We start from the raw sequence: 23,491 nt of genomic DNA, 5'->3' as shown, positions 1-23,491 counted from the left end.
TGGATCAGTTAATTTCACTTACTATTTCTCGAGACCAGAGGCCAGTCGTCTAGCTGCCTCTGATCTAGCCTTCTAGACAGTACTGCTTAGTAAGACAGTACCCATATGAGGCATCCACGGGGTTGCTGTTCCCAGTGTGGTGCAGGTAGGCTCACCTCCACCCAGCTGTACAGGCGCTCCTGAGTGTGCCGGTCATCCTTGAAACCAGCGATGGCCAGCAAATCCACCACAAACTGCTTGGGGCTGATGTGCAGAGTCTGCCAGGAGAGCCCACAGTCAGGCAGGACCATGGGAAGCTCCTAATCCCTCAGTATGGGCTTCCTGGGCCTATAGGAGCCACAAGGGTCTGAGACAGGCACTCCATATCTACCTTGCGGCCAAGAGTAGGTCCAGATGAAACTGCCCTGCCTTCTTGTCCCTGCCCTGACTTCCCCTTACCCCTTATTGAAGGGAAGCATGACAGGACAGATGGAGAAGGTATAGCCTAATACCTAACACACATACCCACAACCGGTTGGCCAGAGAGACCACCTTGGCCGTGATGGCTTTAGGATCCTTTTGCCTGATGGAATCCAGGATAATGTCCGTCAGGAATCGGTGACATTTCTGTGCATAAAACATCTCTTCCCAGGACAGAGAGAAACTAAGAAAAGTCACCTCTGTGGAGGAAGGAAATAGTAGATATCATATCTCCCCACAACCAGATAACCTTAGAGATTGCCAACGGGTATAGGGTTCCTAAGGAACACTTTCCCTCAAGTACCTCAGGCATCTCCAAAGAAGTACAGGGCTAGGCATGACTCCAAAGTCTCACCTCGGGGCTGGGGGCTGGCTGTAAGTGGCGTATATCTGAGGTTATCCATCTGTGTGGTATAAATGATGCTGTCCTCAAAGAACATACAGGAGCCATCACTACCCACAACAGGCGGGTGAGTCACTTTAAGGATGACCCCTGGGTTGTCTACCCCACTGGCATTAGGCAGAGGCTGCTCAGGTGCAGGGCTTTCTGTGAAAACAAGAAGGGCAAAGAAAAGCTTTCAAGCCTAAGAAGAGCCCTAAGCTAAGAGCCCAATAAAGGAAAGGGGACCTCTGGTGATAGACCAGTAACCCCACCCTTCCAGAAGCCTCCAGCTTCTTAGAAATGGCACCCTTTCTTCTCTTCACTGCCCTGGCATCATTGCAAGCCAAATTTTGAATTTCAGAACTCCAAGGAACTCTCCAAATCCCTCTGTTGATGTAGCACTAGTATCAAATAGGGCCAATAAAATAATCATTGAAGGACTGGGAATGTATAAAACTGTAAAATGAGAAGAGCTTTATGGGTGAGATTTTCATATGTGCCCACTCTGGAAGAGTGGATGTTTGTCTGCATGAATATTGATAGATCAAATTAGGGCTCATAGGTAGAGTCCAACAAGGTCCTTCCAAGCAGGGCCTGAGTCACTAGAAGGTAAGGTGACAGTACTGTAGGAAGATCTTTTGAAGGAGCAAAGAAAACAGCCTGGCATGGCAGTTCTCAGCACACTTCCCTGGGCCACCTCCCCACTACCAGCCATACGTGAACTCTCTGCATCCTAGTATCCATAGGCTGTCTTGTCTCCTCGACTTCACCTGTGTGTTCCCTGGCATTCCACATGCTTTGTGTGCTCTTCTACAAGATCTACTTTCTCTTGTCCTCCCCACCTTGGTAGGTGCCCACCTCCTAGTATGCTCATTCTTTCACCCAGCCTAGAAAGAACTTCTGCTTCTGACACACCCCATCCTGCTGCTGCTGCTGCTGCTGCTGCTGCTGCTGCTGCTGCTGCTGCTGCGCTTCCTTTACCCCTGAGGCAAGGTTTCTGAGATGCCTACCTGACCACATGCTCCCAAATTCTTCAGGGGCTGCCTGCTCCTCAAGGTCAGAACAGCACCACATCCTGAACTTGGCCCACAAGACCTGCCTTCAGCCTCATTTGCATGGCTTCTGCATAGGAAGAAGCCAGTCCACCATCTAGACCAAAGGTCTGTGCTTTCCACAAACTACTACTCTGGATCAGTTAATTTCACTTACTATGTCCTATGTGAAATTAACTGTTTTCCTTTCTGCCCTGCCCCCTAGGCTCCCTGTGCTCCTACTACTTAGATTCTCCCTTTCCACAGTACTAATCACTTCACCTTATATGGTCTCTTAGCTCCCCAAGCTATGCTAACATACCAGTAATTTCTGTGACTGCTGCCTGGCTCAGAGCTGGCATTGGAGGGCAGGCTCTAGTCTCTCTTTTTCACTAACTAGCTCTGTGGTCTCAGCCAAAGGATTTGTCTTTTCTGTTGTAAATGAGACTTTGGTCAAGAATGGGGTAGGACTCACCTCTCTCCTTTGGTCTCTGCTTGCCCCAGTCCTTCAGGGAAATAGCTCTTTTTGTGGGGAAGTATGGCTTAAAGGTTGGCTCTGGCCCCTTGTCTTTTGCTCCAGCTCCAGCCCCTGCTGGTAGACCTGAATCCTTCTCTGACGCTATGGAATGGGCTTTCCAAGTAGCGGAGGTGCTGGACTGGGAAGCAGTCTCACTTCCCGAGGGGAGATGCAGGGCACCCTCCTCCAAGGAGTTGTTCCGGGAGGCTGTCATTGGTTGGAATTCCCACTGTTTGCAATTGACCATGTCCCATTCCCTCACCAGGGAGATAAGCTTTTGCATGGGGGTGACAGGGGGATCTTTAGTTTCAGATTTCTGTGTGAGGTTGATTGTGGTACACTTCTTTTTGGGGGTACTCTCAGAGTGGCCTCCCCAGTGTCTGGGGTTAGCACATAAGCTAGAGCAGTGTGAGTATGCACTGGGATTGCCTGCCCTCTTGGTATTTCGGCACAGGGAGACCTGGATAGTCCGAGTATACTGTTCAGGCTCTTCCATTTGACTGGATCTGGCCAGATTCCCCTTGGCTTTGTTCCATGGAGTCCTGTCATTGCAGTCTTGGAAGTCCATAGGCATACAGGCTGTGGTCTGGGAAAGGAGGGACATAGTAGCTCTGGGCATGTTATACATTGTCATCGAACCCTTGCCCAAGCTGAATCTCTACGACTTCACTGTTCACCCAGAACAATCCTATCCCTGACATGGGTCACCCATTTTAGCTTTGTTTGATCTGAATGGGGGTGGTGCCAGCCCAGGAGCTTCTCACTCCAACCAGATAGATTATTGGTGTCTCAGGGGACAAGTGGTCAGCATGTCCCTGTGCCTCCTTCAAGGTTCAGAAATCAGTTCCTGTACTAGGAACCAGTGTAGGTCCTGCTCTTTCATTACCGTATTCTTTAGTACCTGGGCCTACCCCAGCCTACCCCAGGACTTGTAGCATTTTTTAAAAATATGTTTTAGTTGTAGATGGACACAATACCTTTATTTTATTTATTTAATTTTATGTGGTACTGAGGATCAAACCCAGTGCCTCACACATGTTAGGTGAGCACTTTACCACTGAGCCACACTCCCAGCCTTGTGGTGGCATTCTTTGAGAAGAGTGCCAACCAAGTAAGATTGGGCCTTACTTCTTTGGCATCTCTACTGAATTCTACAAGTGACCCTGGTCCTTCTGTCACCACGTGCAGCTTCCTGATGGGAAAAGCTTCTTCATTTTCAGATTCTTTCTCCTGAGTCCATGACCTGCAAAGACCAAGAGGGGTTGGTTAGTGAGTGAAAACTTCCATCAGCTCATCAGCTGGTTGGTCAGGGATAGACAGTGGAGGAAAGGAGTTCCAATTAGATCCCTGGCCAATCCTGAGCCTGTTATTGCTTTCACCCCAGAAAGACCAGGTCCCACTAGTAGTTGAGACTTAGCATTTCCAAGAGGAATATAAAAGTCCAAACATGGAATCCTGAGTGAAGTTTTCTTACTTGTATGCCTCACATTGTGCAAGGGCTTCTGAGAGGGATGGAATGTGGTATTCCTCCACCTCCTGGCAGAAGAGAGGCCATTCCCTGCAAATGACAAGGAGATGTCAGACTGGGCAGTTGGGGTGGGAGTTGCATAAGCCTTCAGAGAAGCTCCCTTGATCAACAATGCCAATGTTGGAAATAACAACAACCTCCCCACTGAAGTCTGTAAACCTTTCTTTTGTTGAAGAAGGGGTAAACCTCAGTGATTTCATCATTGATTACTTGCTTTGCTTACTTAAATTCAGATGGTAAAAAGAGTTTTCCAAGTCTCAGGAAGTTGAGAATATGTCGGAACATTTGGCCATCCCCATGGATAAGTAGGGTCTGTCCGTATGTGATCCAGTATACTCTCTGAGAGTTGGACAGCAGTTCTGGATACTGGAGGGGGATAGATAGCAGAATCAGTTAGTCCCCAGGGCTAGGTCTTTAGTGAGGGATAGGTCAGTTACCTCTCAATTTTCCCTGACCACACTAGAGCAGATGTTTTGGGATTTCTGTCTCCCTGTCTTACAGGCACAATTGGAAGCAGAACACCCTGGGAGATGCACATCATCTCTGCGATCCCCCCTCTCCAAGACATTTGGAACACCATCCTACCTCCTCCTCAGGCCATGCCCCTCAGACCAGCCTCCTCCCTACCCACACTGCTGAGTCCTTTCCAGCATGCTGCTCATTCCATTTCTTGCCATAAGGAAAGAGGGCTCTAGGCAGTGGAGTTGGGAGAAGTCCTTGTTCTAAGCAGGTGCTGGAGGCTGTGTGAAGGTTAGTTGACAAGTCCCAAAGCAGCTCAGGCAGGGAAGTCAAAGTGGAAAAGGGAAGCTGGGGTTAGCAGTACCTTCAGCAGGGTCTGCAGGGTGGTTGCATACCAATGGCTTCCAACATAAACTTTGATAATCTGTTGTGGGGAATACACAGTAATCTCTGCTGTCCACTCATCTATGGAAACCAATGAGAGGGAACACATCATACGGACAGAAGGAAAATTATGTATTGCATGTTAAGGCTCCCTGTATTCATCATTAATAAGATGTGGCCTATTCTGAGAAGCAGCAGCAATCCTGACATACCAGCCTTTCCTGGTCCTCACCACACAGCTTCCAGGGAGGTGAGGTGGCTTAGAACAACAGTTTTCAGGGTCAGTTGGCAACTCTGGGGTGGGAAGCCCTCTGGAATTCCAATCCCAAGGGCACTGTTCCTTCTCCTGACCCACCTCCCTCAAGAAAGCTCAGATGATGATTCCATCTACATTGCCACCTGCCTTGGGTTTCTGGCTGGCTGTGTCATAGTGTGGCCACTTTTGTGGCCATTCATTCATACTGGAGCTAGAAGTCTAGGTTTCTGCTTGAGATTTAGCAGATGTCATGGAGCCAGCTTTCAACAAATTACTGTCATTTTTCTAGAGACCAAGCCTCTAGGTATGTCACAGGGCTCTGTGCTGGAAAGATGAATCCATGGCCCTTTTTGGGGGGGAATGACTATATTTAGGTGTTATTTTGATGTTTGAGAACCATTTTCTTATGAGTATTGGGATGAGTGCAGGGTGTAAAACTAGATTATATGACCAAGAGGCAGGAAGCACAGAATTAAACTAAGAACACCTGAAAACATGGACTGAGTCTGTGTGACTCACTTTTCTACTTCCAGTATGTATCCCTGTCCTGGTACATTGTTGGTGCTCAATAAATATTGAATATTGCTGAATGATAGCACTATAGCTTAAACCTACCCTAAAAAACCAAGAGGTTATTAACTGTTTAAACATCACTTCACTGACTTTGGACTCAGATTCAAACCCCAGTCATGTAATTTGAGCAAGTTTCCCATTGAGTCTCTGCTTCATCTGTTAAATGGACCCAGGAACCATTCCTCTTTGCCTGATTATAAGAAACAACTGAGCACATCATGTTGGTTCCTGGGGCCGTGCAGTCCCAGACTGGGTAGCAGCCCTGTTTGTACTCCTGGGACAAACTGTGGACTTGGACATGAGGATGGGGATCTTAACATGAAGTTTACATTTAGAAAATCCACAAATGTTGGTCTGATTTTCCCCTTCTCTTCTATCTACAGTTCCTGGTCCTTGCCTGCATCATCTTTCTTTCCTTATCTTTCTAGGATCCCCTAGATATCCCACCACCCCCATGTTAAATTCAAACCCAGTAACTCCTCATTTACTAAGCACATCCATGGGTGGCAAACTCCTTGGTTCCAGATGAGTCTTCAGAGCCACTTTCATTGGCTCATAGGTGATGTCCCTCTTGTCCAGGAAGGCACAGAGTTCATACACTTCGGAAATGGTCTCAGTCAGGGGAAGCCGGCAAGTCCCCAGCCAGTTCCTGCCCAGAGGAAAGCCTGTCATGAAGAGCCTCAGCACTGTGCCCCACAAGAATGTAGTCTATAAACTTTCCTTGCCTAGAATACATGCACCAACACTGGCTCAAACCTGGCACCACTAGCATTATTTCCTTTGTTTAACTGGATATCTGGTGGTATCTTCAAAGAAAGTAAGCCTGGACACAACTTTTTAGAACTGAGCTTAACCTGTTTCAGCAAATCCTGCTAAATTGACTCATTTCAAGTCTCCAGGCCCTCTCTCAGGTTCAGAAGTCAGGCCAGGGTCCAATCACTTGCTTCCTGCCCCCATAACTATCTGCCTAAGGTGTCTCAGTCAAGGTGTAGCAGAGAAATTTCTAACACCCTGTGTGTCCATAAAAGAGGCTGACATCAACCCCCATTTCCCCTATCCTTGCAAAAGCACTTGTTTTTACCTTCTGTGACATTAGGAGTGGACATGTCTGGGACAGATGGTAAATGGGCCAAAAGAGTTTCAACCCATAGGATTGGGGGTAAGACAGTGTTGTGAGTCAGCTGATGCTCTCCCCAGGCACTTAGGGAAACCCACTCCTACCTTTAGTTTTGGTACTATGGATTTTGCCACCCTAACAGAGTTGCTCCACTGTTCCTAACTTCAGTTTGCCTTTCCATAATGCAGGATTGGAATCCATGCCCCAGACTTACAGGGATATTCTGAGCTCATCCATCAAGGCAAGGGCCTTGTATCACCACCACCTTGGGGAAATCTGCCCTGCCTTGCTTCTTAGAAGCTCACTCTAGGCTCAGGCCTCTCTATGTGTCTAGTGAGCCTCCCAAGGATACAGAGAACCTTGCATAAGGGTATTTTTGGGTGGGGTGCCCAACTACTCTGAAGGTATGACTGTGGCCAGATTACCTCAGACCCAGCACAAGGAAATGGATGGTAGAGAAAAGAAATATGAATAGCTTAAAAGCCCTTGAGCTCTGGGGACCCTTTTACCTTGTCTCCAGCCATCTCCTCAGAGGCTCTAACCCAGTAGCGGTGGTGGAGAGTAAAATGATAGGTTGACCCTGAGGACACACTCTCCCCCTGGTTTCTGGGGGAAGGCCTCAGGCTATTCCAAGAGAAGGGCAAAACCCAACCTGATGGGATTGAGCAGCTCCCCAAGGAAGGCCTTACTTGACATGCTGGAAGAGGACTCCGTTCCCTGTGATATACAGTCTGCTTCCATCCAGCGTGCTCTCAATGCGGAGCTGTCCTAGCGCAGAGTCTGGGTACTTGACCAGCAGACCAAGGGCCATCATGTACAGTGGCTTCACAGACTCCAGACCGGCTGCACGTACCCCCTTTCCAGGGCTTGGGGGAGGACAGGAGGTCCGGGAACAGCCACCTGTGCCAGGGATAAAGGTGTGACTACTAGATCCTTCTTAGGCATAGGTGAATTGGAGGCTATGGGTCTTAATTCCTCTAGCTGCCCCCAAGTAATACTTAAGTGGCTTAGAAGGAGGACATATCCTTGCATAGACCAAATGTGGATTTTTTCAACTTTAGTATAATTTTTTGTACACTCAGTCAGGTTTAGAGGTCAAAATTATTTGTTGGGGGCTGGGGTTGTGTCTCTGCAGTAGAGCACTCACCTAGCAAGTGCAAGGCCCTGGGTTCAATCCTCGGCACCACATAAAAATAAATAAATAAAACAAAGGTATTGTGTCCAAATACAACTAAAAAACAAATATTTAAAAAAATATTTATTGGTTGGTAAGGCAGGGTGGGGATTTATTTGCTCTATCATTAACATCTGAATTTCAGAAATCTCAGTTAGAGCATTTGGCCTCAGCCTCTGCAGGAAGCTCCATTAGTTCCAAACTTTTCTAACTATTCAAGGGAAGAAATATCAGAGCCAAATGAGAGACACAGGCTTCTAGGATTCACACAGTCCCTACTGTCTCCTTGGGTCTCCTGGGCAGAATTTTCCTCAGAGACATACTATGTAGAGCTACTTTTAGGTATTTGGGTGGCTCATGGGTGGGATCTTGTTCTTCTGCAGCCAGCACACAAGGTATAATCCACAGAACATAGTTGTCATAGCCTATAAAAGCCTGCAATAGTGGGACAATGAGCAACCTTCCAGGGAATTTTCATGTATTATCTCCAATCCTCAGATCAACCCTGTGAGAGATTTAGTGCTATCATCTTTTCACAGATATATTGTGCCCTGAGGGGTTAACTAAGTACCCTCCCCTTGCCCAGTTTTTCAGTTTAGGGCAAGGTACTCAGTACAAGTAACTGCAGAGCTAGGCAAGGCAGGGCTGGGTTTTTAAAAACATTTTTAGTTATAAATGGACACAATAACTTTACGTATTATTTAAGTGGTGCTGAGGCTCAAACCCAGTGCCTCACATGTGCTAGGCAAATGCTTTACCACTGAGCCACAACCCTAGGACTGGGGTTTTGATGTCAGCTGTCCCTCTTTAGGGCTACTAGAGTTGTCTCCCTTTTAGGATGCTTTATTAAAGGCTAACCCTGTGCTTTATATTGGAGGAGAGCCTGTCTACAAACACAAATCCATCTTTACATTTCTTGTGTGGAGCAGGTACTACTTTGCCCAACTCATAGTGATCCAAGTTCTCTGAGGATCAGAAGTTCTTGAGGGAGGGGGCTGAACTCATACTCTCAAGAGGGTTGTAGGGCCCTGGTACAGGCTCCTGAGACCTGCTGCAGAATGCAGCATAGGATGGGACTCCATTTGCCTGGAAAGAGGCTGGACCTGAAGACAGGGAATGGCCTCATTCCCATGGAACAAATGCCTGATGATGGCCAGACCAAACTGCATATGTGCAAGTCAGTCATTTTTTTTTCAGCTTTGTTATTTGAGAAGGTTTTACATATTCTCAGAAGGCCAGCTGAGGTCTCCAGAGGTAGCTAGCTTCTAAAACATGCACAGTAGTTTCCATGGATGAACAGGAATTAGGAAATGGGATGATGAAAAGCAAATCAAAACCATGAGATGAGGAGCAGCTGGAATGAAGCAGGGCTAGGAGCTTCATTCTGGCCTGAACAGAAGACAGGAAATACCAGGAATAGACAGAAACAGGCATAGCAGCCAATAGTTGTGAGAAATAGGGAGAAGGGAATTTGGGGTCTAGTGGGATGACTGAGGCATTGGTGGGAAGTTTGCCCAAGTATTTCCCATGCTCTCCAGCTGTGCCTGGAAGAGAAGGTGGGGAGTAGGAGATGGATGTCACAAGTTTCAGTTGCCTAGGATTTCCACATTTGAAGCCCTTGTATCAACTTGAGTGTTTACTGCCTTCTCTGGGCAGTAAACAGGATAGGTAGCTCCTGCTGCTAGAAGCTTGCCTTAGGCCCTTCTCTCTCCCCAGGACATTCCAGCCTGGTTCCGTCATCCAGTCTGGGTTCTTCCTGCTCCATGCTGGGTAAGGATTCCTTTGGCCCTGGTAGTTGCCTCCTAACTCCATCAGTGGGACACTGAGCAGACAGGGCAGGCAGGATTTCAGGCAAAATTCCTGTTCTTGGATTCTAAGTTAGAGCATCCACTTCACTCACCACCACCCCAAAGCCCACAATGGTAATGGGAGGGAAAACGTTCTTGGCTTCTCTAGTTCAAGTCCACCCAGACCCAGAATGTCAAGGGAAGGTGAGGGTTCCCAGGTGACATACCCATGTTCATCCGGTACAACCGTACAGCTTCCGTGAGCTCAGGAATTTCTAGAATTTCCACTTCAGCTTCTAACACATCTATGTTGGAGAAATTATCTGGTAGCAAAATCTTGTGTGAACGGAGAAAATTCACTTGAAAAACAAAGGGAAACAACATGAGTTAACAAGGCTACTTCTGATTTCACTGGAGGTACAGGTTCTGGCAGGTTTTTGGTTTTTCAACTTATCCTAGGTTCTCCTCCTTCTGGAACAATTTCTAAACATACCTGATTAGCTTTGATTCAGTGGCTTTCAAGGCGAAAGACCCCAAATTACTTTGCTTTCCTGTGTTTGGAATCCTGTGTTGGAATCCCAAGCCAGGCCTTTATGGTGAGCATACTGACTCTGAGACTTATCCTGTGAGTTTGACCCCAGAGCAGTCATTCCAAAAGAGGGAGTTGTCTTGCTGCTTAGAGAGAAGGGGCCTGGCCAAGCCTGGGCTGGCAAGTGGCACTTGGAGTTTGTCCCTGCCTGGATTGCAGTGTGAGAGGCAGAGATAGAGCCATCTCTAATGTCCTGTGTGAATTAACCTGGAGATTCAGAAGCATATCACAGACAACTTCCTAGTGACTTGAATCTGAATGGCTGTGGTTCCAGACATTTGAGCCCTTGCATCAACTTGAGTGTTTACTGCCTTCTCTGGGCAGTAGAAGCTGCTGACTGCAGCTTGGAATCAGGGAGCTATTCCCTGATTCTGCTAGCTATCCCTAGCAGAGCTGGTCCTGAGGCAGTGGGGAGAGGGAGCTCTTTCCCATGCAAGGTTGGAGATCTCATCCCTCCTTAGGTCACAAGCTCACACTGACCATTCTGCATGATTCTGGGGAAACTGTCACCATTCACCCTTCTTCCCTTGTATTCTGAGCAGGTAGGAACATCCCTTGAAACAATTCTATTTCCTCATTCTATGGTAAGAGGCACTTAGGCCTGGAATCCAGTTGGAGATATTAGGGCAGAGAAAGAGTTCAGCTGAACACTCTGACCTTTACACTGACTTCTGAGGCCTCTGACATCACCTCAGGGAGCTTCAGGGCCTCTTTACAGTCAGGCCATCCCCAAAGAAATAGGAACTAAAATAACTCTGATCCAAGTGAGAGTCTGTGCTGCAATGTGCTTGCCTCCAGAAAGACTGTGGTCCTTTTGCACCTCTGCCCAAGGAAACTCTGAGGCTCTATGCACCACACTGGGCCTCTGAGGAGTATGGGATGTGAGGTGGGGAATGGTGGGTGGCCCTATCAGCCTGCTCCACCCATGGACAGAGCAATCACCAATGAAGCGGAACTCGCTGCACTCGCACTCGATCAGGACCACAGTCTCAGCCAGCCACAGCAGGTTGTCTTCAGTCACTAGGCTTGGATACTTGGCCACCAGGTCTAAGGGCAGGAAGCAGTAGTGCACTTCCTCTTCTGTGTCTAAAAGTGGTGTGTCCATGAGCCCCAAAGGTGCCTTGTCATGTAGGCCTGGAGGAGAACACACAGGAGGCATCACCTGAGACCAGGACTCTCATTATCCAGGGTTCCCAGAAGAAGCTGGAAAGACTACCCAGGAGAGTGCCTGCCACACACCTCCTTTCCCTCTCTCTTTTCAGATATAGCCCTAAGGTTCAGAAGGAGTGAGGTGGGGACTAGAACATGGAAATCTGTTTTTTCTATAGACATTGAAGGACAGTGGGATACATTGTAACATTTTGGCTTATGTACCCAAAGTCACTAAATTTATTTGTATATTTAGTTCTTTTTAATGGACCAAACCAACCACTGTGACTTACAGATAAAACATGATTTTGACTCTCCTGGAAGTTTAAAAACCCATCAATAATCATGAATGCCTTGTTCTGGTATCCCAGATTGGCTGACCTATGCTGCAAGGCACTCATCAGACAGAGATCACTTGGAGACATTCTTTGGTGGCTGGAGGTAACTTGAAAGGATGGTGAAGTTCCTGACTTCTGAGTGGGAGTGGAATGCATCCTAGCTTTGCCTAAGTGAAACCAGTGTGTAGAGGAAACAGCATGCAGGAGGATGCTGAGCAGCAGTGAGCAAGCAGCCATGGAGAGGGCATGTGATAGAGTACTAGGTCAAAAGAGATGACCAAGAGGTAGAGAAATCATCCAGAATGAACTCAAAGAGATGGGACTATTGGGACTATGGAACTATTCTCTGGATGGCAGTCCCTTCTGTTAAGGTGAGGTGAGGGGAAGCTGGTGTGGTCTTCAGAGGGGCCAGCCTATCTATGATTGTACCTGTGAAGGCTGGGCTTTTTATTGGAAATTCTGAAGGTTTGCTGATACACTTCCAGGTTCTCCAGTAGTTCAAAGATGCTCTCTCAGCAACAGGTATATCTGCAGGCCGCACACGGAGGTGGTGTTTCCCTTCCTTCAGATTATCTAGAGTCTATGAGATAAAGAATATTGCTGCCTTGAAAATATGAACCTGGTAACTATCTATCAGTTTTAGAATGAATACCAGGAAAAACAGTATGTGACTCACTTTGGTAAAGTATTTTTAAATAAATCAACTCAATCATAAAAAAGTAAAAATTTAGGACTATAAGATGAAATACTAATATTCAAAATCCCAATGACTGTATCTCTCTTTTTAAAGTGTTGTAAATGGACAGAATGCCTTTATTTTGTTTGTTTATTTTTATGTAGTGCTAAGGATAGAACCCAATGCCTCACACATGCTAAGCAAGCACTCTGTCACTGAGTTATACCCCTAGCCCTCTCTGATTCTTTTTTAAAATTTATAAGTAAAAGTTTAGCCAGGAGTGGTGGTGTATGCCTATAATCCCAGGCTCCTGGCTCAGGAGGCTGAGGCAGGAGGATTGCAAAGTTCAAGGCCAGCTTCAGCAGCTTAGTGAGACCTTATCTCAAAATAAAAAATAAAAAAAGGCTAGGGATGTGGCTCAGTGGTTAAGCACCCTGGGTTAATACCTGTTACCTAAATAAATAAATAAATAAATAAATAAATAAAAAGGTTTATTTGGCTCATAGTTCTGAAAGCTGGGAAGTTCAAGATTGTGAGGTTATCTGGTGAGAGGCTTCTTGTTGGTGGGATTCTGCAGAATCTCAAGGCAGAGTGGGGCATCACACAGTGCGACAGAAAATCTATCTCTTCTCATTCTTGAAACAATTTTTTGGTCTTATAATTTTATGTTGTATGTTGCAAAATCTAGGGAGTTAATTTATATTTAAACATTTAAAATTTGATTTTTTTTGCTATAATTTTTCTTTGATAGTTGAAAAACCTTTCCAATCTGTTCTCTTTGTGATTTGGTCATGGTGTTTATCCTAATTCTGGGAGGTGAACTAAGTAATGAGGCCAAGGTGTAATGTCACAGGGTTTCTCATTTTTCAAGTCACTCTCTCACACATTTGCCCATTTACCCTGATACAACTCTGTGAGACAGATGTAGTGTTTTACTGATGAGATAGTTGAGGTCAAAGGCTTTGAGGCTTGCCCAAGAGGCCTCCCAAATCTAGAGCAGCTTGGCTTAAAGGAGTCAGTGACCAGGGGTGGATGAGGCTGGAGTAGAGTACTACAACTAGGCAGGGCTAAAGCCCAGAGGAGAAGGTGGGCTGAGAGTCTTCATGCTGTACTAACCCAGGGAGGGACCTTTTCCTCCTTAATAATCCTGTAGGAAGTAGATTATCATAATATCAAGCTGATTTTTTTTCTGACCCTACTCTAGAAAAAAATAGTATTTTCCTAATAAAATTTTAGAAGCAGAAGGGTGACCTTTTTTTTTAAACCTCTATTTATTTATTTTTATGTGGTGCTGAGGATTGAACCCAGTGCCTCACATGTCTTAGGCAAGCGCTCTACTAAGCTACAACCCCAGCCCTGGGATAGGGGACCCTTTAAAGGCACCATGACCAACTTTATCCTCTAAGAAATGGGCACATTGCCTCAGATTCAATATTAACAAAATATTAATAAAACCTGCTTCTAATTCCTAGCTATACAGCTGGGAAGCCCTTGTGAGGTTGCTCTTGGAAATCCTGTATGTTGAGAAGAGCCCCCTGGTGGCCACAGAAATAAACGGGCTTTACATAAGTGCTTAAGGTCTGCAAGAAGAAATGGACCAAAGTGGGAGAATCTTCCACATTTTGATAACTGGATTATTTGTGGGAGACCTGGGCAGTTGTGGAGTTGTGGGAAGTGTTTTCCTGGGACACTCAGCTATAGAGGACATTCAGCACATGCATGGAACACTGGGAGTCCGTCACTCTTCTATTTGAGAAGTATTCATTGTGCATTGCCAGGGCCACAGTCAGATATTGTGATTGGACTCAAAGAGCTGTCAGCTTGGGTAAAGAAAGACATGAAGACCAACAATTTACATATGCTGAGATAAGCTCTAGCATGAGTTTGAAGTTTCTGGACCTCCAGGAATCCTAGAAATTCTTTTTACGGCATTAGAAGGGGATACCAGCTTTCTGGTCCCTCAGGCCTGGGACTGCACACTGCTTTAGCTTCTGTGTCAATTTGTCAGCTATCCTGTGGAGGGAAATTGGAAAGATAGGGGTTTCTGTTATGAGTGAGTAGTTGGCCTCCAGCCAAGAGGAATTATGGGTACTGGGGATGTATCTCAGTCGGTGATATAGCAGTTGCCTAACATGTGAGAGGTCGGGTTTGGTTCCCACCACTGAAAAAAAAGTCTCACAGATGCTAGTAAGGCCAGAAGAGATTCTGCATCCATGGGTCAGCAAGAATACTGAGTTAAAATGAAGGATGACAACTTGGCAGAATTTGTGGTGAGAACTGAGACAAAAAGGAAAATGGTGACTGTACCTAGGAGGGACAAGGCAGGGCAGGGGGCGGGGTGGAGATGTACACCCAGCTACTTGTGTCTGTGCCTTGAATGTGGCATTGTTGAGGTGCACAGAGATTGAAGCAATGAAGAAGATTAATTGAAAGCAGTAAATAAGAACCAGAGAGCCCTGAAAGCTGGCTGAGGGGATTTCAAACAAGAGCAGAGATCTCTGGAAGCTGGCTGAGGGGATCTGATTTGTCCCTTGGTTAAGAGAAACCATTTAAAGGTTTCTTGACATCATCCAGTCAGTTAGCAAGTCCTATGACTCCATTTTTCTCCTTCTCCGTTTTCCCCTCGTCTTAGTCTTTTGGTCCCCAGGCCCTCTCCATACTTGAAAGAGCCCAAATAACACTGTTTTCTTCCTTCCTTCCCCTTTCCTTCCTTCCTCCCTTCCATCTTTGCTCCCCTCCCCTCTCTGTCTCTCTCTGTCTGGCTAGGCAAGCATTATCCCTAAGCTACATCTCCAGCCTGTCAACCACTGTTCTTAACCAGCTGTCTACCACTGTCACTCAATCTCACCAAGCTTCAAGTTCCTGACATGCAAAGTAGAGATAGTCAAATCTGGAAGGTACTATTGTAAGGATTAAAGGAAATAATATATTAGTTTTCTTCCTCTTGGTATTTGGATTCCAAATGACCTTTTTAGTCTCATCTCCCACATTATTTCTGTTTTCACTGCATAATCAGTGACACCAAATTCCACCAAACTCCAAAAACACTTCATGCTCTTTGATTCCTTCTCAGATTTATGAATGTTAATCCCTCTACCAGAAAATTCCTCTTTCCATTTCTCTGCCTGGAAAGCCTGGTACCTCCCCCAGCCAGAGGAGGTTATCCTCTGCCTTTGTTGCCAGACACCTGCAAGCTTTTTTTTGCAGGTGTCTGGGTTAGATTCAGGCCAGACCTTCTCCCTATCCAGAGGTACCTTGGGGAGGGACTGGGTGATGTATCCCACCTTCTAGTCTAGAACCTAGCATGTACAAAGTGCCTTTAATGTTGTGTTACATGAAAGAATTCATGAAAGTGAAGGGCCTGAGGCTGAGTTCTCTAGACAGACACAGGGGAGCCCCCAAAAAAAGCTGGCAGGGAGATAGACTGTACTCATAAAACTAAGATCCCAAGTATCCAAAACCATAGGAAAAGCCAGCACAGGATTATAATAGGCAGAGCCCACAGAATTCAGAGAGAAGTGAAGACAGCAATTCCAACCTGGAAGCCAGAAAGAAGACCCTGAAGAATATGAAGAGATAAAGGACAACAGGGAAAGAGAACAGCAGGAAGAAAGGGCTCCACTTGGGTCTGACTGGTGGTGGACAAATAGATGATATGTGAAGTAGAGAAAAGAGTGGAAGTAGGAAGGTCCTAAAAGAGGCATCACCCCAACCCCATGCTAAACAGACTACATCACAGGAACTTGAAACTGCCACTTACTTTACCTTCAGGTTCAAACCTCAAGATACCATCTCAGAGGGAAAACAGTAGTGTCTTTGAACAACTCTAAATTGACCACATGGGGAGGGGCCAGGTGGAGGAAAAGGAAATATCTGTTCAAGACAATAATCTGTATGAAGATGGCCCAGGATTCCCTATTTGGAGATGTGTGTAGTACCATGTGTATGCTTTGAGGTTGGTCAGTAATAACAGTCCAGTAGGCTTGAGAGGAGATGTGCTAGTTGAGGGAAAAATGATCTATTTTATAGAATTGACATTTCCATTTTCTGCTATTTTCACTAGTGTAAGTGGGAGCAACACCATTTTATCCAAGAAAGGAATGTGCAACAAAACTTAAAAAGAGAATAAATAAAGCAAATAAATTAATAAAGATTGCAATCACTATCAGTGTGGTCATGATGCATGTTGGATCCAAGGTGTCAGTATTGTTGGAGGCTCAGAACCCTTAACAAGGCTGTTTTCTGGATGCTCTCAGCCAATCCTTGCTCTGACTTCAGATATATAAGTCCTCTACTCACAGGAAGTCATTTGGGTGCTGTGAGAAACGACAGAAAGCATTCCCTCGCTCCTCACCTGCTTATTTGTGATTTGCAAGTCTCCTCTAACAGATTTAACTTTCCCAAGGTTTCAATGACTGTTTTGTTCTCTACTGTATTCACATCACCCAGAGCAGTGCCTGTGGTGTCTCAATGCATTTTTTGTTGAAAGAATCAATGAAGAACACTCCAGAAAGTCTGAGTTTCTAGCTGCCCTTTGGCTTTGCTGACTGAAGTTGTCACAGAGCATATCACTGCTGGTCTGTGGGCTGACTTCAAGTGCACTTTCAGCTACCTGCATGTTACTTCTAGGAATTTTACTCTTCATATGTTATGACCTGGAAAGTTATTGGAGGGAAATTCAGACCTGAATTCAGATGGCTAATTGCTAGCAGAAGGATGATTGATGTTGCCTTTGGCCTAGATAGTGAAAAAATATGCCAATCAGAAGCAACATAAAACTGATGGTGCGGGGGTGTGTGTATTTTGCCAAAAGAGGGCTGACAAATGCATCCTGCTGGCAGAGCCTTGGGACTTAACAGAGGCTTTTCAAAGCAGCAGTAGTTCTTGGAAATGCCTTATGCTCTGATGTGGGATGCTGGAAGGAACGTGATGGTAAAGGAGCTTAAGTGGCTTGCAAATCCCTAGCTGCCTTATAAAGACAAGAGTGTCAGCACTGCTTTGAAGCTCAAGGAAAGCAGGGCTGGTAAAGCAATAGGATGTGCAAAGAACAGCTGCTATCAGCCAAGGAAGCCAAATAAGACACAACTCTCAGCAAGTCAAACCTGCTCCTCTACTGCTCGTTGCAGTCTCTCAGTCTGCAGAGATAGGTTCAGCTTTCTTCATCTCTCAGCAGATGCTAGTAAACATTTCCAAATACTAGGTACTGTGAAAGAAGCTAGGAATACAAACATGAAAAGAATGTAGTCCAGCCATGGAGAAAGACAATGAATCCACGATCCCAACAAAATTAACACTGATATAACAGGGGAACTGACTTGTTTCCAAGAACAAAAAGACAAAAACTGCCTGGAAATGTCAGGCAAGGCTTCCTATGGGCCACATTTAGGTCAAATCTTTAAGACTTCTAGGAAGCATTCTAGGAAAAAGCAAACAAAGTGAAAAGGTATAGGAAGTAAGCATGTGGACTACTTAGGGATGAGCTGAACTTCAGATTGTGGTGTACATGCACACGTGTGTGTGTGTGTGTGTGTGTGGTCATAAATGCACATATGTGTGTATGTGTTAGGATACGAACCAGGACAAGCAGATGGGAACATCTGTGAGGACACTGATGCCATGCCCAGGGGTTTACACTTGAATTGTCCACTTACCCATACCATAGACTGCTGGAATGAATATCTGCTGTTTATGTAATAACATCCTTCCTTTCCAAAATTACAGTAGTAATCTGTCCTCACAACACGAATGATAGGAAATATGAGAATGTCACTGGTCTATTAAAAGCATCATTTGTGTGAGCAATATAAAAACTCCCCGGCTCCCTTGAGCACAAGAAATTCAGGCATATTTGGGTTGCTTGCTGGTAGGAGATTGTCTACAAGTGGAACATTTTAAGGTTAAAAATTAGAAGTTCCCAGAAAGTGGAGCTAGGAATATAGCTCAGTTGGTAGAGTACTTACCTTGCATGCACAAGACCCTGGGTCAATCCCCAGCACCACAAAAAACAACAACAAAAAGACACCACAGAAGTTCCCAGAAAGTGTGAAAATGGAAACATAAGGCTAGGAGTGTAGCTCAGTGGTAGAGGATGTGCTCAGTATGTGCAAGGCCCTGGGTTCAATCCCCAACACACACACACACACACACACACACACGCACAAAGAATAAAAGAAACATAAGTGGGATATATTGTCAACATACTATGTCCTCAGTGGGATTTAAGGGGCCGATAAAAGGAAACTAATAGTCTGCAATGAACCTTGAACTCTTGTGTGTGACATTGCAGTAGCAGCCTCGACTACCAATGAGATGAGACTGATGGCATGTGAAAGACTGAGAATAGTTTATATTTAGGCAAAAAGGACTTCCCAAATTATACAGAATATACTGGGAAGCCTGCAATGTTAACATAGAACTGCAATGACTACTTTATATTTTCCCTATAGACAATAGACAACATTCCAAAACCTTCACGTTCATAGATTTACATATCATTGATGACTCCAAATTTATATCTTTAGACCCAATTGTTTCCATAAATTCCAGATCTGTACATACAGTGACTCCTCACTATTTCCACATGGAAATACATTGCTTTTTCAGTGATTCCCAAACTTAACATATTCAAATCCTAATTTTCTTATTTTCCCCCTGCATATTCCTCAGACTCTACCATTCACCTTGTTGCTCAGGACAGAAACAAAGGAGCTGACCATTCTCTCATATCATAAATCTCATTCATCAGCAAACTTTGTGAGTTCTAAAATCAAGACATATCCGGGGGCTAGAGTTGTGGCTCAGTGGTAGGATGCTTGCCTAGTATACATGAGGCACTGGGTTTGATCCCCAGCACCATATAATTAATAAATAAATAAAATAAAATAAAGGTATTAAAAAAATAACACCATGTTTAAAAAAAAGACATATCCATAATTTGCTTCTAACTCCACTATTACCACATTAGACCAAACCATCATAATTTTTTATATATTTATTTTTTAATTGCAATTGGACACAATACCTTTGTTTTATTTGTTTATTTTTATGTGGTGCTGAGGATCAAACCCAGGGCCTTGCACGTGGTAGACAAGCGCTCTACCACCTGAGCCACAACTCCAGCTCCAAACCATCATTATTTTTTTATCTGGATACTTAGGAAACTCAACTGGTCTTCCTGCTTCCTCCTTTGCCACTATAGGGGGTTAACACATTTTTTTTTCCATGATAGACCAGGTACTAAATATTTTAGGCTTCACTAGCTACATGGTCTGTCAACTCAAATACTCAGCTCCATGTTGTTGTAGCTCAAGAGTAGCCACAGACAATTCATAAACAAATGAGTATGGCTATATTCTAATAAAACTCTATCAACAGACACTGAAATTTAAATTTTACATAATTTTTACATGACACAAAAGAGTATTTTTCTTTTGAGTTTTTCCAACCATGTGAAAATGTAAAAATCATTCTTAGCTCATGGGCTGTACAAAAATGGTGTGTGCTGGATTTGGTCTATAGGCTATAGTTTAAAGATTCTCAATCTAATATCAAAGCAGCAGCCAATGATCTTTTTTTTACAACATTATTTCACAGAGTATAAAACATACTTATTTAAAGTGTACCATTTATTGTTTTGTTGTTATTTTTTGGTACTGTGGATTTAACCTATGGGTGCTTAACACTAAAGCCACATCCCCAGCCCTTTTTATTTTTTGAGACAGGGTCTCACTAAGTTGCTTAGGGCCTCCTAAGTTGCTGAGGCTAGCTTTGAACTTGTGATCCCCCTGTTTCAGCCTCCTGTGTGGCTGGAATTACAGCCGTGCACTACTATACTCCACTAGTTTATTGTTTTTAGTATATTCTAAATATTTAGTATATTCTCAGAATCGTGCAACCATCACCACAATCTATACAATATCCCCCTCAAAAACCTGTACCCTTAACGTCATTGCCCATTCTCTTCACCCGACCTTCCCTAGGACTGAACTTCAGCCCTAAGCACCACTAATTTACTTTCTGCCAATATAATTTGCCTATTCTGCATATTTTATATAAATACAATCATACAATATGGGTCCTTTGTGTCTATTTTATATAGATAGAATGAAAATAATATTTGGCTTCTTTCATTTAGCACAATATTTCACTGTTCTGTTCTTCAGTCTTTTATCTCTACCTGACCTTGTGTGGTTATATGGGATACTCCTGTATCTCCAGAGTTTGAGTATGGTTGTTACTCAATACACAGTGTTATAATCAGAATCAAGACAATAATATTCTTTGAGTGAAACTTTTGGAAGCAAAGTTACAGGATAGGAGTAGGGGTAGTGGTGGCAGATAGAGTGGAGAAAGGGAAATAAAAAGGGGATGTGAGGGTATGGGCTGGGGTTATAGAGTAGGGCTGTAGTGTGAGCCCAGGCACCTGTCCTCCAGAATCTGCTTGTGGGCTCATTTTATGTTCCTTTCAACAAGGCCTACCATATTACAGATAATCCTGAATAAAATATGCCACTTGTTGAATGCATGGAAACTTCAGTTAGCAGGAGGCAAAGTCCTATTTCTATTGTCAGGAGCTACATTTCAGATATATTCTGTGCAGTATAGTAGCAACTGGTCACATGTGGCTATTAACTCCCTTTAACTATGGTAGTCTGAATCTGAGATGTATTGTAAATATAAAACATACATTAGATTTTTTTGGAGAAAACAGAAAATGAAGTTTTATTGCTTTGCTAGCAAGGGAAAAAAACAGGGGACTCCTGTCCCAGAGGCTATTATTCTGCCCATCAGCAGGGTCAGAGGGCTTTTAAAGAGGTGATTCGAAGAGTTACATTCCACAGGATCTCTGTTGGAAGTTGTAATTCACTCATTAATTTGGATGATAGTAACATTAGATTTTGAAAACAGTGCAAAAACAGAGTATAAAATAGCTCAATGTTAAATACTGATTACATGTTGAAATAATATTTTGAAAATATTGGGTTAAATATATTTGCAGGGGGTATTGGGGATTGAACCCAGAGGCAATTAACCACTGAGCCACATCCCCAGAACTTTTTTATATTTTATTTAGAGATAGGGTCTTGCTGAGTTGCTTAGAGCCTCACCAAGTTGCTAAGGCTGGCTTTGAACTCATGATCCTCCTGCCTCAGCCTCCTGAGATGCTGGAGTTATAGGCTGCGCCCCTGCACCTGGCTTGGATTAAATTTAATATCATTAATTTCCATTCACATTCAGGGTTATTATGCACAAAACTCAACTCAAAGTGGATCAAGGACCTAGGAATTAGAGAAAAAAGTAAGCCCAAATCTTCATCATGTTGGATTAGGCCCTGACTTCCTTAACAAGACTCCTAAAGTGCAAGAAATAAAATCAAGAATTAACAAATGGGATGAACTCAAACTAAAAAGCTTCTTCTCAGCAAAAGAAACAATCAATGATGTAAAGAAAGTGTCTACATTTTGGGAGCAAATTTTTGCCACACACATATTAGATAGAGCACTAACCTCCAGGATATATAAAGAACTCAAAAAACTTAACACCAAAAAAACCAAACAGCCCAATCAATAAATGGGCTAAGGAGCTGAACATACACTTCTCAAAAGGAGACATACATTCAATCAACAAATATATGAAAAAATGTTCAACATCTCTAGTAATTAGAGAAATGCAAATCAAAAGTATTGTAAAGATAATATATCACACCAGTCAGAATGGCCGTTATCAAGAATACGGACAATAATAAATGTTGGTGAGGATGTGGGGGAAAAGGCACACTTATACATTGCTGGTGGGACTGTAAATTGGTGCAACCAATCTGGAAAGCAGTATGGAGATTCCTTGGAAAACTTGGAATGGAACCACCATTTGACCCAGCTATTCCATTCCTTAGTCTGTGCCCAAAGGACTTAAAATCAGCATACTATAGTGACATAGCCACATGAATGTTTATAGCAGCTCAATTCACAATTGCTAAACTGTGGAAGCAACCTAGATGCTCTTCAATAGATGAATGGATAAAGAAACTGTGGTGTATATACACAGTGGAATATTACTCAGAATTAAAAGAGAATAAAATTATGGCATTTGCAGGTAAATGGATGGAGTTGGGGAATATCCTGTTAAGTGAAGTAAGCCAATTCCAAAAAACCAAAGGCTGAATGTTCTCTCTGATAAGCTGATGCCAATCCATAATGGGGGGGCATGGGAAAAATGGAGGAACTTTGATGGGGCAAAGGGAAGGGAGGGGGTGGGGAGGAGGTATCGGGGCAGGAAAGATACTAGAATGAGATGGACATCATTACCCTAGGTACATGTATGACTGCACACATGGTGGGATGCTACATCATGTACAACCAGAGAAATGAAAAAATTGTGCTGCAACTGTGCACAATGAATCAAAATGCATCTGCTGCCATATATACCTAATTAAAATAAATTAGTAAAAATTCTCCTGTGTCTTTTTACTTTTTAAAATATGGTTATTAGAAAATTTTAAATAACACATGAAACTGGGTACAGTGATGCATGCCTATAATCCCAGCTTCTTAGAAGGATGAGTCAGGAAGATCACTTGAGTCTAGGAGTTCCAAGTCTGCATAGGTGACATAATGAGACCTTATCACTTAAAAAAAAAATATATGTGGCACTTACGTACATGGCTCACATTATATTTTTATTGTATCATCCCTTGTTTTTCTTAAAGCCCATATGAATAATGCCTGGAACCCAGAATGTTCTTCATAAATCCTGGCGGAATGCATTAAGTGGGGCTGGCTGACAAGGGTCTTCAGACTAAGGATTGGCAAAATCCATTTTCTCCAAGCAAAGTGTTTGTTCAATTGGGCAAAAATCTGAGTATCTGGATAGGCTTTAGCATGGGGAAAGTAGTGGAAATGTGTGAGGTTGTTGACTTACTTGAGGCATCTGTCGGTTCCCAGCTGTATTTACACTATGCTTCAGTGAAAAAATATCACTTCAGCTTGGTCGCCCAAATGTTTATTTCTTTGAAAACACCATTTTCAAGCATAAGCACTTGTTTCACAGACTGTTTTAAGAAGCAGATCCATACA

At 43.9% G+C, this 23,491-nt stretch overlaps 1 protein-coding gene across 1 annotated transcript in view; it reads right to left on the bottom strand.

The window, feature by feature from the left end:
• Positions 1 to 23,491, bottom strand: part of Kctd19 (potassium channel tetramerization domain containing 19) — a 30,175-nt gene that overhangs the window by 525 nt on the left and 6,159 nt on the right. Inside the window, exons 3-15 of the mRNA XM_015496338.2 lie at positions 12,173 to 12,323; positions 11,199 to 11,390; positions 9,895 to 10,026; positions 7,396 to 7,606; positions 6,078 to 6,238; positions 4,741 to 4,841; positions 4,141 to 4,283; positions 3,864 to 3,947; positions 3,518 to 3,632; positions 2,348 to 2,975; positions 815 to 1,006; positions 505 to 659; positions 156 to 257 (exon numbers count right to left, since the gene is read on the bottom strand). Coding sequence (XP_015351824.2) covers positions 156 to 257; positions 505 to 659; positions 815 to 1,006; positions 2,348 to 2,975; positions 3,518 to 3,632; positions 3,864 to 3,947; positions 4,141 to 4,283; positions 4,741 to 4,841; positions 6,078 to 6,238; positions 7,396 to 7,606; positions 9,895 to 10,026; positions 11,199 to 11,390; positions 12,173 to 12,323 — 2,367 coding nt within the window. The remainder of the gene's footprint in view (positions 1 to 155; positions 258 to 504; positions 660 to 814; positions 1,007 to 2,347; positions 2,976 to 3,517; positions 3,633 to 3,863; positions 3,948 to 4,140; positions 4,284 to 4,740; positions 4,842 to 6,077; positions 6,239 to 7,395; positions 7,607 to 9,894; positions 10,027 to 11,198; positions 11,391 to 12,172; positions 12,324 to 23,491) is intronic.

The sequence above is a fragment of the Marmota marmota genome, unplaced genomic scaffold (genome assembly GCF_001458135.2).
Source record: "Marmota marmota marmota unplaced genomic scaffold, marMar, whole genome shotgun sequence".
NCBI lineage: Eukaryota > Metazoa > Chordata > Mammalia > Rodentia > Sciuridae > Marmota > Marmota marmota.
This window is presented reverse-complemented; position numbering and strand designations above follow the sequence as displayed.